This window comes from Polyodon spathula, chromosome 8 (genome assembly GCF_017654505.1).
Source record: "Polyodon spathula isolate WHYD16114869_AA chromosome 8, ASM1765450v1, whole genome shotgun sequence".
In the NCBI taxonomy this organism is placed as follows: domain Eukaryota; kingdom Metazoa; phylum Chordata; class Actinopteri; order Acipenseriformes; family Polyodontidae; genus Polyodon; species Polyodon spathula.
In genome coordinates, this window is record NC_054541.1 from 36898741 (window position 1) to 36916865 (window position 18125).

At 36.2% G+C, this 18125-nt stretch overlaps 1 protein-coding gene across 8 annotated transcripts in view; it reads right to left on the reverse strand.

The window, feature by feature from the left end:
* The window catches only part of LOC121319890 (ankyrin repeat domain-containing protein 26-like), a 34798-nt gene that overhangs the window by 3537 nt on the left and 13136 nt on the right, over positions 1 to 18125 (reverse strand). For 4 of the 8 annotated variants that reach the window (XM_041257823.1, XM_041257826.1, XM_041257827.1 and 1 more), the window contains 22 exons: positions 17896 to 17916; positions 17335 to 17640; positions 16882 to 16983; positions 16212 to 16288; positions 14515 to 15393; positions 12980 to 13239; positions 12514 to 12663; positions 12138 to 12168; positions 11870 to 12011; positions 11456 to 11669; positions 10690 to 10873; positions 9649 to 9795; positions 8595 to 9563; positions 5194 to 5346; positions 4856 to 5031; positions 4482 to 4575; positions 3401 to 3478; positions 2592 to 2726; positions 2207 to 2319; positions 1931 to 2066; positions 995 to 1267; positions 68 to 303 (listed from right to left, as the gene is read on the reverse strand). In XM_041257823.1, coding sequence (XP_041113757.1) covers positions 68 to 303; positions 995 to 1267; positions 1931 to 2066; positions 2207 to 2319; positions 2592 to 2726; positions 3401 to 3478; positions 4482 to 4575; positions 4856 to 5031; positions 5194 to 5346; positions 8595 to 9563; positions 9649 to 9795; positions 10690 to 10873; positions 11456 to 11669; positions 11870 to 12011; positions 12138 to 12168; positions 12514 to 12663; positions 12980 to 13239; positions 14515 to 15393; positions 16212 to 16288; positions 16882 to 16983; positions 17335 to 17640; positions 17896 to 17916 — 4876 coding nt within the window. The remainder of the gene's footprint in view (positions 1 to 67; positions 304 to 994; positions 1268 to 1930; positions 2067 to 2206; positions 2320 to 2591; positions 2727 to 3400; positions 3479 to 4481; positions 4576 to 4855; positions 5032 to 5193; positions 5347 to 8594; positions 9564 to 9648; positions 9796 to 10689; positions 10874 to 11455; positions 11670 to 11869; positions 12012 to 12137; positions 12169 to 12513; positions 12664 to 12979; positions 13240 to 14514; positions 15394 to 16211; positions 16289 to 16881; positions 16984 to 17334; positions 17641 to 17895; positions 17917 to 18125) is intronic. The other 4 variants (XM_041257825.1, XM_041257824.1, XM_041257829.1 and 1 more) reach the window with 4 other exon arrangements.

The following is an 18125-nucleotide window of genomic DNA, read 5'->3' on the forward strand; positions in this document are numbered from 1 at the left end:
TTAAGCTCTGACATTTAAATGCCAGACTAATTTAAGGCACATGAACACAACTGACATGCAGTCTTACCTGTCTAGTTTGGCTGCCAAGGACTTGCGTAATATTAATTCTTGTGAATAAAGCTCCTTGTATCTCTCCAGCTCGGTCTGCGTTGAGTCCCGCTGGCTCAAGCTGTTCTGCTGTGTACTCTGTGCTCTACTCAGCTCTCCCTCAAGGTCTCGTATTCTTTGTTCCAGCTGGTTTCTTAAAGTTGCTTCATTGGTGGCTTTTATTTGTTCTAAGGCTTCTTGAGAGGCTGCCTGTGTCTTTAAAAACATAGATAAACAATTACAACAAACATTTCTACAGAATGATTTCATTTTCCCTATTTTTGAATTTTAACTTAAATGACACAAAAATTGGCACCTTACAGAACTTGTAATTGGTAACAAGAAAAGCAATAACAGCGACCATATAGCTACAATTTATCCTGTATGCAGTCTTACTTGCATGGAACATAAATGGTTCCAATAATTTTCTAGTATTACTTATTTCATCTGTGATCCAGGGTCTAAATAATCATAAAGCCTTAACCTGACAATTGTTTTGTATATGTTAATTAAATGAACCAAAAAGTTAAATATGAACAGGTTAAGATACAGAATGGGTAAATGAGAAAATATGTTCTGAGACTCATAAATCACCTGGAGAAAACGATACATCTTGTCAAGATCCTAAGATCTCAAAATGTCATATCTCAATTTATCTTGTGATCTTGACAATCTTTTTTTTTTTTTTTTTTTTTTTTAAATGTTCTTTGTCCTGAGTGGGCCACTGTATGTAAGAGGACACACTCCTGCCTAATGTATCCTTGCCGACGGGATTTCTGTAAAAACATTTTCAATGTGTTTCATTTCAACTTTGTGGAATGAACAGTTTCCTGTTTTTCTCCACAGAAGTTTTAGTTTTTTCAATTTTTCCACGTAGAATGATGTATTCAGGTTAATCAACATTTACCTGCAAAAACAGATTGACTTCTTCAAGTTTTTGCCTTATTTCCTGTCTAGCCCTTTCCTCGGCCTCTCGTCTGCATTGCTCTATCATTGTTTCCATTTGGCGATGAACACTTGACAGCTCCTCTTCAAGTTGCCTCTTGCTCCTCTCCAGCTTCTCATGGCTTTTGCGCAGTGCTTTCATTGAAGACAGTTGTTCCCTCAAATCACTGTTGGTGGATTCTAGCCTTGTCGATTGTAAGGATTCTTTTTCTAATTGCTGGGAGAGTTCATCAATCTGTGTAAAGTCATTTTGAAAGAAAAAAATATATCTATTTTACATAAAAATTTGAACTATTTACTTTATTTGGTCTACAAAAAAAGCTTTGGAGGCAAAAGTCAACAGTATTCTTTTAAAATACCCCTTTAACACCTAATGATCATCGATTTTCCATAAAATGAAGTGTAAAAATTAAAAGGCAGTTTTCATTAATTTTCGTTCACATAAAGTCAGAAAAAAACAACATATGAATCCAAATTAACATGTATTTATACTAAAGTAATACAAAAATGACTACAAAAGATTTAGAAGTGAGTAGTTTTTCGAGATTTACGATTATAATGAGGCATAATTGAGGCATAAGCAATTAGGAAATAACACTTACTACCCAGGAACAAAAAAAAAATTGTTACACAGTGTTAAGACAAGTGCTCTGGTCTTTACTAGGTCCTGGGTTTTAATTTAATAAAAAAAAGGTAAAATAAAGGTCAGTTGTGTGTTGCTTCTGGTCTTGTCTGACTCCAGATGTATCTGCCACTCAGCAACAGGTTTGCTTTCAATTTGGAAGGTTTCTTTATTGAAACTGCACAGGGTCCTGTTATCTAAAAAGTTAACAGAATTTGGAATACCAATGAAAGAGAATGAGAGTTTCCACTCATGTACTAAACAACAAATTCTTACCTTAGACTTTAATCTAGCATTAGTCTCCAGGTGTCTGTTATCCAGTTCCCCCCGAATGCTGCCGAGCTGGGATGCAAACTCTCCAGTGTCTTGCTGCTTCTGCTTTTTCTTGGCGGTTTTAACAAGTGTTCTCATCCTTCAAAATACACAAGAATAGAAAATAAATAAGTTAACTGTGTACTAGAACAGGCTTCCTGTGCCTTGAAAATATGTCAGCCTATAGTTATATTCCACACATTAATATAAACAAAATATGCAAAACAGTCCATGAGACACCTGTTCATTTCCTTTTGAAGTTCACTGTTTCTCTTCATCTCCTGGTCAAGCCTTGCCTCTGTAGATCGCTTTAGCTCTGCTATCTTTTTAGTCTTTTTCTTTTCTGTTTCCATCTGCAAGAAAAGTCACAACTATAAAACAGGACAAGTCTACTACAAAATCACTGCTATCCATGTTTTTAAATGAAAACCTGTGCTTTTTGTTATGTATTTATTTTATACAGTAGAATGCAAAATGCGTAGTCTGTAGTGTGGTCAATGTGCATGAAAAGGTAATACAGGGTAATCCACAATACTGTAAAAAAAAACAAAACAAACAACAAAAAACATAAAATTACAGCTGTGGCTTAAGAACAAAACTTTTTTGCAGTACTTTTTGCATTTACCTGGCTTGTCACTTCAACTTTTTCTCTTTCTAGCTGAGCCAGTCTATGCCCTAGTTTGGCTCTTGACTTCAGTTCTTCTTCCCAGAGGAGATGCGAGTCTTGTGCATTATGCGACAGCATACTTTGTTTTTGAGCCTTCAAGACAAACACACATTTATTTATTTTAATTTTAAAATGTAGTTCTCACACTGTGGATCCACATTGAAGCCATCAGACCTATAGTGCCAGAGAACAACACAGATCTGAATAGCTCCACTGCAGACCTGCAGACGCTCTATCAGCCACAGGAGTCACTGCTGCATGGTGAACCGTGGATTGCCCTGCCAACAAGCCCTCCCTACCAGGGCGGCGCTATGCCAATTGTGCGCTGCCCCCTAGGAACCCCCGGTCACGGTCGGCAATGACATAGCCTGTATTCGAACCTGCGATTTCCATGCTATAGGGCACATCCTGCACTCCACGCGGAGTGCCTTTACTGGATGTGCCACTTGGGAGCCTAAGACAAACACAATTAAAAAAAAAAAAAAAAAAAAAAAAAACACGAGTCTGTTTTGAACCTATACCCAGGTTAAATAAAAAGAATGTTACAAAAGCAGATGTGTGTATAAAATGCATTCAGAACATAGGTAATGGAACTTAACTGGGGAAAAAAAAACATAGAAGACAGGATGTGCCATGGTAACAACAAAACTATTTTGTAACTATTTTTTTTTTTTTTTATCAATGTCTCACTTTTTGGACTTCTTTTTTTCTATAGAGATAAATATGATAAATATGTAAGTGCAATGAAAAAAAAAAATTAGACCAACCTCTTGATTAAGCTGCTCTTCTAAACTGATCTTGGCTCCTTGTAAATTTGTAACCAAATCCTCTAAACGATTCCGCACCTACAGAAATATTAAAAGGAGCAATTAAGGCAGTTTTGTCATCTGTACTTAACTCTGAATTTAACGCACCCATCTACATAAAAAAATAATACAACTAAATTTAAAAAGGCTAAACTCTACAAAAGATAGTCTAATAACTGAAAAGATAAAACATACTTCATGCAGTTTCAATAATATTCATTTTGTTCTCAAAAGTATAACCCATATGCAGTAATAAATCAGCTATATCTAATGTTTTTTGGTGTCTTAAAACAAACAACATGTCCATCTCATTGATTAACTATGAGTACAGAATGCAATGGTGAAAAAACAAAAGTTATCCAACAAAAAAGGAAAAACTAAAAAACGCAGCACCACCAGAAAAATATTTTTTTTAAAAGCGTAATTGTTATCATCAAAATCACATCTTAAATACCAACCCCCATCTCATCTGGTTGATCTGACGTCTGAAAAAAGATTGAATTACGCTGTAGTGTAACTCCAGGTAGATAAGTCGACATTGTTTCTTAATATTAACCTATACACAGAGATCACATCATTTTGATAAATCTATTACTACTACAGCTCTACCGAAGCCCACAGTTTATTACTAAAGATTAAACAGAAGGCTTCTTATTTAGGAACCCTGTCTGTCTACTCCAACCCAGATTCACAGATAAACTGTTTAACAAATTGGGTTAATCAGGATTTACAGTAAAATCACAAAGTTTAAAAGTTGAACAGGATTTTTACTATAGGATAAATTATTTCTTTAGAACATTTAAATGAATTACAGGGCTTGAAATGCTGTTTTCCTGCAACTTCCCGAACAAAAATATTTTCAGTAAAATTGATAAATAAAAGTACAATGAATATATAAGGCACTCCAGTTGATACAATTATGAATTGATAAATGCAGTGTATAAAAAAAGGATTTTTTTTTTTTATGAAATGAAACAGCCTCTACAAATAAATATTTAACGTCATGTAATTTTTGTAAAAAAAAAAAAAAGTGGGAACTTACCGAAGCAGACTCTTGCACTTCTTTTTGCAGAACCTCTATTCTATTTGTCTGCTGTTTGGCTGTAGCCTCCAATCTGGCATTTTCAATTTCAAGTCTAAAAACAATGTCACAAATCACAGTTCAGAAAAGACTTGAATTACAAAATACAAAAGTACCATTTCAAAGGGTACGAGGGCACGAACCTCTGTTCTAGCGATTTACCACCAAAACAAAGAATAGTCTACAGACTTCAGTCAACTTAGTAAGATGTCACCACAGAAGTTGGTGAAATAAGAGACATACTTTGAATTTAAATTTTAAGGACTTATTACAGTTGGGTGCACGTTTTTCCTTATATGACTTATTTGTATTAATGATTTCTAGATAGTACACACCTTTGAATATGTTCATCCAACTGCTTGACTCTCTTCTCTGTTCCAGAGGATGCAGACAGAATCTCCTGCAGCTTCTGTGAGGAGGCAATAACCTGTCGCTCTTTGTCATCCAGGGCATTCTTTAATTCGTGAATCCGACGCTCTGACTGAATGAACTGGTCTTCCATTTCCTGTAGCTGAAATTCACATACCTTGTAATTAATGCACTGATCTGTTGCTATGAGATACGTTTTCATTGTGACAGAGTGGAATTTGTTTGTTTTATAATTGGAATGGCGCTTTCATTAAAAGTTTGTTCTTATGTTAATTTTAAGACTGTCATTTTAAAATTACAATACCTTTCCTTTTAGCCTGTCGACATCTTTCTGAAAGCGAATTTTTTCTGCCTCAAGATCATTGCGATAGCGAGTGTTGACCTCCAGTGATGCCTCAGACATGGACAATTTCTTCAGAGCATCAGCAAGTTCCTGCTGTAGTTGCCTTAAAGCAGCCTGACAAACACAAATGAAAGATGCGTTTCAAGCTATAGTGCATTTACAACTTTAAAATAAATAATTATCAACCAGATAGTAGATCACAGTATATTAAGTGAACCTTCCACCAAGCCTATTGTACAGGGTGGTCCACAAACTTAATTCAAATGCTAACTGTGTACAATAAGAGACTAACAATGTGAATTTCAAAAGAAGCGAAATCAGAAATGGGTTTTAAAATACCAGTAGTTTTTAGAACTCTGTCTTGGTCACTGAATTATTGTGTGTGTAATTTAAAAATAAAAAAGGGGCCAAGTTGTAACCAACCAACAACATTTTCTATATATGTCCCTTTTAACCCTTTTAGTGAGTTTTAGAATGTTTTGATGGGCCCACTGGAGTGAGTTTTTTTTTTTTTTTTTTTTTTAATTTTACATAATTTTTCATATTTACACGCCTCACATCGACACATTTGTTAGTAGGCGTATTAGCAATTTATTACACAATGAAAATATGTAAACAATTACTACTTATAGTAAATAAACAAAACAAATAAATATTAATTGTTATTTTGTCATAGCGAAAGGTTTTGACAAAAATAACAGGTAATCAATAAACAACGATCAGGATCCAAAAAAAACAAATAAATAAATAAATGAGAGCGAGAGAGAGAGAAAGATCACATCCAGGTAAACACGTTGTGAGGGTGAATGAAGAAGGCAGTGAGGAAAACGTAGGTCAGTGATCCTTGTCACGTGGTGAGGGTGAATGAAGCAGGCAGTGAGGAAAACATAGGTCAGTGATCCTTGTCACATTGTCTGAGCTTGGGCCACTTGATGAAAGTAAATATTCTTCACTGATGTTTTCATTAACATCTGATTCAGTAGAATAATTTAAATGTGAATCGGAATTGAATATAATTTCTAGTACTTTCCCACAGAGCATTTCTCGCCGTTTTCCAGACGCTGTTGACATTTTGCAACTGGGTTTGTTGTAATTCTGCAAATATCTGGCAGATGGCGCAAGAGACCACTACAAGGTTTTACAGACACCTAGAGTTGCTATATCAGATTGTCAGAAGTTTTGTAGACTCAGTAATTCAAATTCAAAGTTCAAGTTCAAAGCTCAAAATGTGCAGAATGTACCGGTACGTTCGTACTCCCTGGGAAGCATTAATTCAATGACTTACCGGTACGTTCATACTACTCAAAGGGTTAAATACCCCACTCTCTGTGGTCTAATCAGGTTTTTAAAAAACACTTACCAACCTAGTTCATATTTTGCTTCTTTTGAAAATTACAACTCACTGTATAGTTAAAGTATTGAGTCTCCTTTATGCCCTTTTACTCGTACATTATATAAAAGGATACTGATTTATTATTTTTTTTAAATGACACTGTCTAGGTTTACCACAAAAATAGAGAAAATGATAGTACTGCTATTATTCCTGAAAAAATCCAGTTTACAACAAACAGTGTCGCATCAGTGGGTGCAAATTTATGGTAATTTAAAAGGGGCAAAGCTAATATTTCTTATGGCACGCAACATGAGAGCCATGCCATTAATAAACACTAATAAATTACATTAAAATGGGTGTTTACAACGACTATAGCATTTTAGGTTTAGGCAGATGTAACTAGAATGTTCTATTTGTCATTCTTTTTTTTTTTTTTTTTTAAATCTGAGGATGGGTAAATGTATTTATCCGTTAATAAATCCAAAACATTGTTAATGTGCTGTGCAAAAGGTGTGCCACAGACTACCGCTACTACTAATACATCCATTGTCAATAACCGCTTAATCCTCTACAGGGTCGCGATGAGCCAGAGCCTAACCCGGCAGACATAGGGCGCAAGGTAGGAATACACCCTGGATGAGACGTCAGTCCATTGCACGGCACACACACACACACACACACACGCACAAATACTCACACAGAGGGCAATTTAAAATGACCAATCAACCTGAACAGCATGTCTTTGGACTGTGGGAGGAAACCGGAGTACCCAGAGAACAAAATACACTGGTATGAAGGTGTGTATATCTTGACTTTATACTGTATTTGTTATTTATACAATGTACAGTAACAACCAGAGAAGTCTGTTGTGAAATTCCTAAGAATGTACTTTTGACCATGGTGTCCTTTCCATGGTTGCTTGTTTTTTATACCGAGTTTCAGGGGCCTTGCGTTATTTTTTCTGAAGTTGTGAGATAAGCATTTCTTAATACAAGACTTGCAAAGTGATTACAGGAGATAAGGAAGTGTACTTCTGTCCGTAATGTAGATTTTTCAATGTGTCCCTTAAATTTGCTGTATTTTGACCCATGCAACCATACCAAACTGGCACTGGCCTACCCCCTCTAGGCATTACACACTTGGAACATGCATTTCACAAGTCTAGACAAGTGTAGTAGGATGCGGTGTGAAGACATCAAAATCCTGGAAAAATGTTTCATTCTGGATGCCAAAAGTTGCTGTAAACACGGCTACTGTTATTCAACATGTAATACAGGTTTATAGCTCCAGATGGACTGTCCAAAGCAAGTTATTTTTAATATTTCAATGTAAACAATATTTTCAGTTTTCCCAATAAATAAATATATATAATTCCCAATCATTTTCTTTACACTGGCAGACAGTGTAAAATCTCTTAAACAGAGGACAAAGAGGAAGTTAGTATTACTGAAAGTAAAACAGCCAAGCTGGTGGTGAAGTGGTACACTTTGTATTATATTCTTGTGATCGAAGAATGACTCGTGCACTGTGATGAACTGCATTTAAGATACGTTAATACTATAGGATAGAACACTTCAGAATAATCTGTAGAACATATTTCTTATAATTTTAAATGCCACTTCCACTGAACACCCAATTATAAAGAATGCAGTCTTTGGTGTGTAAACAGTTTTGTTCCGCATAAATTCAAATGGGACACAAAGTAACAAAGTCCATTTACTGTATAAGCAATCTTAAAGGGGTGTTGACCGAGGATGTTGTGTATTTTAAATTCAGCACATGCTGGTATTTTAAATACAGCGATAAAGCTGACCATTTGCTGCGGTTTACTGGTTCCTAATTACTTAAACTGGCTGCCATCAGACTGACCTAATGCACAGGCACCAGGGGTTAGCAGTTTATCTATTGCTAACTACAATACCCCATGAATGTACATGCGAGTATCCTCTATTAATGTTCTATTTTTTCACTATCTATGCTCTAGTTATTACCAGGATTCATGCAATGCAAAAATAACTTTGACATCTACCTCTCTCTCTGTTTTTTCATTCTGGTGCTCATAGACCTGCTCCCTGAGTTCAACGTTTTTGGCCATAAGTTCCTTGTTCCTGTCTTCCACAATCTGAACCCTCCCTTCACTGTCTGCCCGCAGGTTTGTTAAGATGTCATTGAAGCGTTCCTGTACGTCGCTCACTGTCCTCTCCTTGATGATTCCCTTGTTCTGCGCCTCTTCTAGTTGCTGACGCAGTAGTATGTTTTCACTCTGCGCCTGGGCCATCCTTTCTTGCATGGATTCCTGTCGAACTGAGGACTTGCTTGTCTGTTCTTTCTCAGCCTGCAGTAAGCTCTCCAGCTCTTTCAGGCGGGACTGGGCTTGCTCTCGCTCGCGCTGCATGCTTTCTAATAGGAGCGATTTCTCTGTGTTGGACAGAGTGGCACGGTGACACTCATTCTCCAGAGAGTTAGCCTTCGCTTCCGCTTTGCTGAGCTGTTGTGACAAGCTGTTAAGGGAATCCCGCAGGCTTGTGGTCTCATGAGTGCGCTTTTCTTGCAGGCGCAGCCACTCATCTCGCTCTCGCTGGAAGGTTCGCTCAGCATCCACTTTGCCAGACTGACTGCGTTCAAGCTCCTGGAGTGCTGAGGTCAGTTGTGTATGCAAAGACTCCACATCTGCCTCTAGCTTGTCTTTATTTTGCTTCTCCTGCTCCAGTTTGGATGTCATTATGGTGCTTTCTGTCTTCAGAGCATTCAGCTGTCCACTGTACTGCAAGACAGTCTGTGCCAGGGCTTCTTCGTTTAGTTTTAGATCTTGTTTCAAATCTTCAATTTTTTCTTTCAGAGCCTCATTCTCCTCAAGGTACCGCCCCTCCTCTTCCTGGCTACGGGCTCGAACCCGATCCAGCTCCAGCTTCAACACAGATATCTCATCTTGAAGACTGCGGTTCTGCTGAAGCAGATCCTTTTCTCTGTCACTCACTTCAGAGAGCTGGGAAAACACCTTTGTAGTACAGAAAAGATAGAAGTCAGTCTAGGTTTCCCTCATTACCACTCTAAACAGATCCTTGTTTTAAATAAACCAATACCTCTGTGCTTTTTGTGACAGTCTTTTTGTTTTCCTCTTCAATTTCCTTTTGTCTATGAAGGTGGTTGTTTAGTATTCCTTCCTGCAGAGCCCTGGCACTGCGTTCCTGAGACAACAAGCGTTGCACTTCGTTCCGCTCATCTTCAAGCTAGCCACATAAAAAGAACATTGTAAGAAACTAGAATTATTTGGAAAATAATATCTGATAAGATATCTGATGGACAATATTGACAATGGATTGAAAACAAAAATTGGATTTAAAAAAATGGTGAAGGCTGTGGAATTAAAGATAGAATATGTATATTTTATTTCAAGATAATCTTTTCATACTTGGAAATCTATGTATGTTTTTGTTTTTAATCCCGGACAGTCATTTGTCTAGATATAGATCATCAAATGCATGATCTAATTTGCCTAATTAAACATGACACTTTAAAATAAATTTGATATATATATTGTTTTATTATTAAAAAGCACTGTAATTTGAAGCAGCTTAACTTGAACACAGCTTCATATATATTTCCATTCAAAATGAGCATACATGCAAGTGCCTACATGCCCGGGACAGCCCGATACTTATCCTTTGAAATTCTTCACAGCTAGTCTAGTGTGTTAATTCTCGTGCTCCTGACCCTCGTGCCTGCCTGGCAGGGACCGTGTTCCCATCACCAGACCTCGGTTTATTGACATTTGTCATATCCAGTCACATTGTATAAGTGTATTGTTTCCTCACTGCTGCCGAAACATGATTTGATGTGTATGACTGAGTATGTGGGTTTGTATAGCATTTGCTGGTCACAAGAAGTGTAGTGCTAAAGATTCTGAGATATAAAGTCGGGTCCAACAAATTAAAATGGTATTTATCAAGGCAACCCCCCTCCCCCCAAAAAAGTGCTTGTTTAACAATGACTGGTGTAAAACTGAGGGGGAGGGGTAAATCTACCATTTAAATGATAACAAGTGTTTGCACATGTGTTTTTATGTGTATGACCCCCCCACTGAACAGTTTCCAACTGTTGGTATGAATGACTAGTTTTCACACCTGCTTCATGTTACTAATCAAGGCTCTCATCTCCATCTCCAGGTTCCTCAAGGCTAGCTCCAGCTGCTGTTTTGCCTCCACCTCCTTGCGGAACTGCTCCTCTTTCTTTCGCAGTTGCTCTCTGCTCTTCTCATACAGCATTTCAGCATTCTTATGCTTCTCCTGCTCCTGTTTCAGAATAAACCTGGAATTAAAAAAAAACAAAAAAAAAAAAACACAACAACACGGTTAAGTCACTGGCTTATTTGAAGTGCGGTACACGATTACTGAACATGATAGACTGCAGATGCAGGGCATCCAACTGGGTCTTGAACTTTTTACCAACCATACAGCATTCCAGTGCTATTACAACAAGCTGCTAATGGGTGAAAAACATGTAACTGGCCATACTGCTCCTGTTATCTGGGGCTTGGAAATTGGAGCTATTCTTTTCCATGTCTTTGTTTCAGGTTCATTGTGTGTATAGTACTGTACTTGCACCAAGTGCAAAAATTCAAACAGGAAAGTGTTACACACAGGAAGGCATATTTTACACGAATATTTGTTCACCTAAAAATATACAACATATAACACAAGGATTTGTTTTATGCATAAAGCATTCTATTACCATAGTTAACATAGTATATATTTTTCATATTAGTTATATATGTATATTTTAGAGACAAGTGGTAGGAAACAAACCATTAAAAATCACCAGTATGAGCATAAACAGCAGTGGTGTATTTTGTATTTTTCAAATAAAAAGACAAGCAAGAAGAAATCCTACTTTTGGGTGTTAAGATCAGTCTCCCATTCCACCTGCTGGTGTTCCAGGGTGGACTTCACTTCCTGGATATCCTCCAGTGCCTTCTGTAGTTCTTTCCTCTCTTTTACTTGCTGAGCGATGTTATCTGACAGCAGACTATAGCGCCCTTTCTCTCTCTCAATGGTGCGCTCATATTCATGGAACATGTTCTGAATTTTGACCAAAGTTACAGAATCTGGAATTTGAGAAAAGGTATCTGTGGCCTGGATAGAGTTCTCTGAATCAACTTAATCACCCAAGTAAATCTGGTACACCACAGTGTAACCATTAAACTACCCCCCTGCAAACATTTTTTTTTTTTTTAAATCCACTAGGGGCAGAATGTTTCAGGTTTCTGTGTTACTATTTCTGTTAGTAGCCCTAAGTTATGTTTACCTATTGTACCAGTTTCAAGTTGCTTAATCAACAAAGACGCATTTCTGTATCCTAAGGTAGGTGATTCCATGCTGTCTGTAGCAGTGTCAGAGGACTGGGTGAAGTCATCAAAGTCATCTGCAACTTCCACTTGTTTATTGCTCTGCATGGAGTTAGATGATAAAACAGGATTATCCCAATGCAATTATGCATATACTGTAAACTGGTATAAAGATTTTTTGTGAGAAGCTTATACCCTTATGCAATGATCTACTGACTTTTATATTACCTTGCTTTTCCAATTGTGGGGTATTGTTGGCCTAAAGTCAAGCAAAAATATATGCTGTCAGGATTGTTACATCAGACCCTATTAACTTATTCAAAATTTTCTATTCAAACTTGACAGTTATACAAACAGGTTAAAGGTTTATGCACCTACAGTATTCACATTTCATAAAGCTGATGTTAGATCTCGTAAAAAGATACATCCGTGTGTGAGTTGACAATGATATTTCACAAACCATATTTATAACATGCTCTCTCAAATGTTTTTTATATATAAGCATACAAGTGTACCAGACCTACATAATCTGAATATAACTGAAACTACCACGAAAATGTTTTTGCAACATTACAAAAAAAAAAAAAAGTATATCTGCTTATACCTTCCTCCATCTTCTGACATCTCACTTAAAGTACTATCATCAAATACAGAAAGCTGATCTCCATTAACAAAGGTAGCTTGCTGTGGCTGCCTGCCAGCTGTGTTCAGTTCTGAAATCCGTTTATTATCCTCATCCGAGAAAAGGTCATCTCTAAAAGATCCAGGATTTCACATTAACTCTTTGGGTACTACAAAATGTTACAATTGAAATGCATCCCTTTGTTTCTGCATAATTAAATTTAGATTTTTTTTTTTAAATCAAATTTTAGATTATTTTTTTTTTTTGGTATACCTGTATCTGTTTACTGTACATTAAAATGCAACTCAAATTAAAAATAAATAAATAAAAAAATAAACACATTTCAATACTGTATTGAGAAATATTTAAATGCAAACATATTTGATCTTATTTAAATGTATAAATATGAAAGCATTGATCAGAATGCATAACTTATCAGAAAAGTTACCTTTTAGCTTGTGTTCCATTTGCTCTTTGTTTAATATTACTCCTTGGGTTGTAGAGCTGCTTTTGGTCCTTTTGATTACAAGTGTCTAGTATTTCAGAACCTTGCATTCTTTTAGGCTGTAGTCTTTGCATGGCTTTGTGCTGTATAATCTTCTCTGTTTCGTCCCCAGTTTCTCCGTTTACATTTCTTGGTCCCTCTAAACTCTTAATTGCATTTGATTTTTGCATTCCCAGGAGTTTCTTTTTCTTTTCTCCTTCAACCTGCAAATACAAAGAAAATGTATCTAATGACAACCAAGCACAATGTGATCGATTATTGTTAGCTGTTCAAAAAATAATAAATCTGAAAGTCGTTCAGTTAATTTGCAGGACAACAACTTATCTAACACATTTAGTTAATTATGCATTTTTTTTAAACCATAAGATTTACCTTGGGTACAGGCATCAATGTGATGCATAATTATATATCCCCAAATAAACCAAATTCCCTCTAAAGTTAGTACATTTACAGATTTTAGTAGGCTAGCTGTTAATATAAAAAAAATATGCACAACAAAGTAAAAACAGAAACCCGATGACATTACTCTTCAAACAGGCAATCTTTAGTCCCTCTTAAAATGAACTGAAATATATAAAAACACAGTTTTTACAGATTTAAATAAGAAAACAGCTACCCAAATGATAGCTTCAAATTTACAAATACATGTATGAGCACAAACCATGACCAGTAAAAGCATTTAGATTGTATTTAATGCTTTCCAAAAATGTATGATCAAACTATCAACAAGACAAAATTTTATCATTTTCAGAACATAACTCAACTTGAGTGTCAAGGAAAGGCATAATTGATAATATGAAGCAGCTGCTTTATAAATTATTTGCTCAGCCAATATACTTTTTTAAAAATTTATTTCTACAAGCCACAGCTGGAATACTCATCAGGCACGTGGATGGGCAGCTCATTTGGCTACAGAAAGAAAGACAAGGAGAAATTGTGCAGTATAAATAACAATTAACACACACAAATGAGAGGGTCCACAGGTGACAAAATACTTATGGATGACATGTGGCATGGACTGTCAAGTATGTGGACAGAAATTGGGCGATTTGGACACAGAAACCCCCCTGTTATGAAATTAAATTCAAAACAATAAGGAGGAGGGACGTGAAGTAAATGCAGTTGGACAAACAATTGGTGATACTGCTGCCTTTAAAGTGAAACATACAGAATGACAACATGAACTGCAGCAAACAAGAAGAAAAAAATGTTTGTGGAAGAACATGCAGAAAAAACAACAGTGAGTTCAGAAGATTAGGCAGGTAAATACAAATGTAATAACACAATTATTAATTTGCATTTATCCCTCTGCTGCCCAAACAGGTACACAATTTGGAACTGGCCCTTTCTTGCACAAGTAGCTGAAGTATGCCAGGTGAAGACAAACTATGGAAATGGACTGGAGAATCCTCTACCTCTTTCTGTAGCTGCGCTTTTTCTTTCTCCAAAGCCAGGAATACAACCTTCAGCATCCCTACCTCATTATTAAACCTCTGCATATCTTCCTGAAGCTCATCATCTGATGGGTATTTAGAAGCTGGTGCACAAACGGATTGAGAGGTGGGGGTCAGTTCAAAATCACCTTCAGGTAATGGAGTTTTCTTCTGACCAGTATTCACAAAATCTCGGTATTTGTCATCGTCTCTTTCCTTGGAGTTTTTACTATGGCCAGGGTTTGTATTGTTTTCAACAGAACCACTTCCATCAAGGCTGCATTGCTCAGAACCAGAGTCCAGGTCTGTGTCATAGCCAGCAATATTGTTTTCTCTTTTTTGTACTAATGGTTGTATTTCATTCTCATCTTCTTTAGAGAGATATTCAGCTTGTTTGTTTGAGTTTACTGCTTTATCTGGTATTTTACTACCTTTCAGTTCTGGCTTAGAGGGTTCTGTAATAGATTCTTCTAAACTGGACTCCTGTTCTAGAATCGGTTGCAATATTCCACTTTGGGTCTTTGCCATCTGGTGTACAATCTCACCATTACTAGAATCATCTTCATTATTAAGATCTACTCTTAAATGTGTCGATATGGAACTTGGCTTGCTGGATTGTTCCAAACAGATCTCTCCAAACAACTTCTTCAACTCAGCTGCTACATCCTTGTAATGGGATTTTACTTCTCTTTTTTCGTTTTCTACCCAGATTTTTTCATATCTCTCCTCCCATGGCACAGCAGAGCTGGCTGCAGACAGATACACTGTATCTGTGGTTTGATTTTCACTTCCTTCTTGGTTCTGCTGTTTGAGTAGGTTATCTGCTTGGTCTGCCCCGTCAGGAGTTGTGTTAATTAGCACTGCCAAAGGGGTTTCTAACTGTTCTTTGTCCTTCAGCAGCATTGGTAGACACATAGAGAAAGACTATCAAAAAAAAGGCAGCATCAGAAGGTTCAAAAGCACAAAGCAATTATTTTAAGCAAATAAAAGTAATATCTGAGAAATTAAGGTCAGATTCACTCAGCTTATGCACCAAATTTTCCCAAAAAATTTAATTAAAACTAACATTAAAATTATCATCCTTAACTAATACTCAATGTTAAAACATTAAATTTATTTTCCCCTTTGATCTTTTAATTGATTCCTCTGCATTTCAACTGAAAGTTGTGGTTATGAGCATTAAAATGTTTATTTTCCTTTTTTGAAAAAGTGGTACAAAATTTGCAGTAGAGTTAAAGCACCTGGCCTGATTATATATATATATATATATATATATATATATATATATATATATATTTTTTTTTTTTTATTTCGTATGTTCACTTAAGTAGTAAGTGACTACATTTTAATATCCATTGGCAATCTATATTAGGTATAATTTATGCAATGCTGAACGTTCCAACTGCAAAACACATAAATCATATAAGATATATGAAAAGTTAAATAAACAAAAAATGTTTTCTATGGTTTAAAATTACACACTTACTAAAATATGTGTGAGCTTTACAAGTGACGTAGCCAGAGGTCTATGCTGTTGCAGTTAAATGTGTAAGCCTTTCACCTAGGGAGGCCTTGGTTTAAATGTTGTTTAGTTCACCTGGTCCTGGACACTGGACAGCTGCAAACATCTCAAAACCACCACACAATTTAGCAGGATTGGCACAGAGCACAAAAAAGGCACATCCTTCCAGGGGAGGCTTAAGGCATGTGGAGAATATCCGACATTTTAATTGTCAGCCTACCTGTTTAACTTCTTTTTTTAGGTGAGCACTGTTTTCATGGTCGTCTTCTTCTGAGGACAACACTTCATCACTAGGTTCTGTTACAGGGTTGTGGAAAATTTAAATGTCAAAAAAATTGTAAAATTACATACACTGCATCAAGCTAGCTAAATGATTGTGCACACATCTGTAACTGTGGCTTCTCCCCCACTATTATGAAGCTGTATTTGAATGTTCTGAGCAATCCAACAAGCAGTCAGAAGTTACAAGATTTCATAGAAACAAACATCAAAACAGCCCACAGCTTACACACATCATTTATTGTTTAAATCTAAAACCTTTAATCATATGTTGCATGCTGCAAAACCAAAACAGCAAACAGTACAAATCCAATTAAATGTATAATAATTTATGTCTATCCAGCTGAAGTGCTAAATAATGTATTAAAAGAGAAGCATAAAACATTTTGATGAAAACTGCTAGGTTTTAGAGTTCTTGCGTTAAGTTATTATCAATAAAATCACCTGAATGCATACTAGTATTTGTTAAATACTTTGCACTAGTGAATTTGTTTTGCTATTAAAAATATAAAATATTTTGTTACACTCCGACCTGCAATTAATCAGATGGTTAGACAAATACATTACTACTGACTGACAATGCAAACAAGACAAATGTTTTTTTTTTTTACCTGGCATACTGGTAGCACAGTTTTGTACTGGAAGTTTCGGAAGTCTCCCAGACTTTTCTTTACCAGATGGAACACCACCATCTTCTGAATCCCAATATGAATCTAAAAAACAGCAAATATCTCTGCATTTAGTTGTGTAGCAGCATAAACAAAATAAGACATGGTGACATCATTTATCAGTTAAAATATGATCCAAAGAGAATAAAACTGACAATAACTTAAAATGTGAATTAGAATTGACAAACTTCCCTTTAAACATGCATCACCCCAGCCTCACATAGTAGCTTCTGTTTTACAAGTAGGGAAAACAGATCAGGAGTATGCAAGCTTCTCCAAGCCCAACCTGATCCAGCAGTTTGGTAATTCAATTCGATGAAAGGGTTTGTTTTAAATGGCTCTATTTTACTGGAGTACTTTTACTGGAACACATTTCAATATTCAATGTAGGTTTACCTTCTTCGCTATCTGTTTTTACAGCTAATAACTTAGAACATGGTAGCGGTTGTGCTTGTGGTGGTGGCTGTGTCACAGAACGAAAGGATCTTGGCGGTGGAGGAGAGTTTGAGGGAGACAGGCTCTTTTCAGCAGTGGTTTCCTGATCTGCTTTGGCACACTGTACTACATTTTGGGTCTTCCTTTGTGGTGTGGATAACTCTGGCTCTGACAGTTTTGCACTTATTTCCTCATGAACTGGCGACGTGATTTTACAGCCAGGCAGATTTCTACTTGCAATGCTAGCAGAGTCCCAATCTGAAGCATCTGCAATTGCAAACATAAAAATAAAGAAATTGAAGAAAACAATACAAAACTAGGCAATCTCAGACTAATTAAAGTATTTCAAAACAAAAATGAAAAACTACAGGGATCAAAGCTACTTTGTGTCTACGTTGTAATATGACTAAAAGGTAGAATACATTTATTCTATTGTTGCCTTCTAAGCAAAGAATTTCAAGAACCAAAACAGAAAGCCTAAACAAATCAAAGCAAAAGCACACATACTGGGATATCACTGACCTTTAGACAATTTCTCATGTTCTTCAAAGGGTAAAAAGAAAAAAAAAATTAAAAAAACACATAAGCCTATTAAAAAGTCACATTTAGATCTTTCATTCAGATCTTGAGACTGCACCTTTGTGCAAAAAAAAACATTTTTGCATAATGACCTGTGTACTGGCAAACAAATGTGTTGGACCCATGTTGTGTGAATAAAAATCAAAAAATGTAATTATGGTATTAATTATATT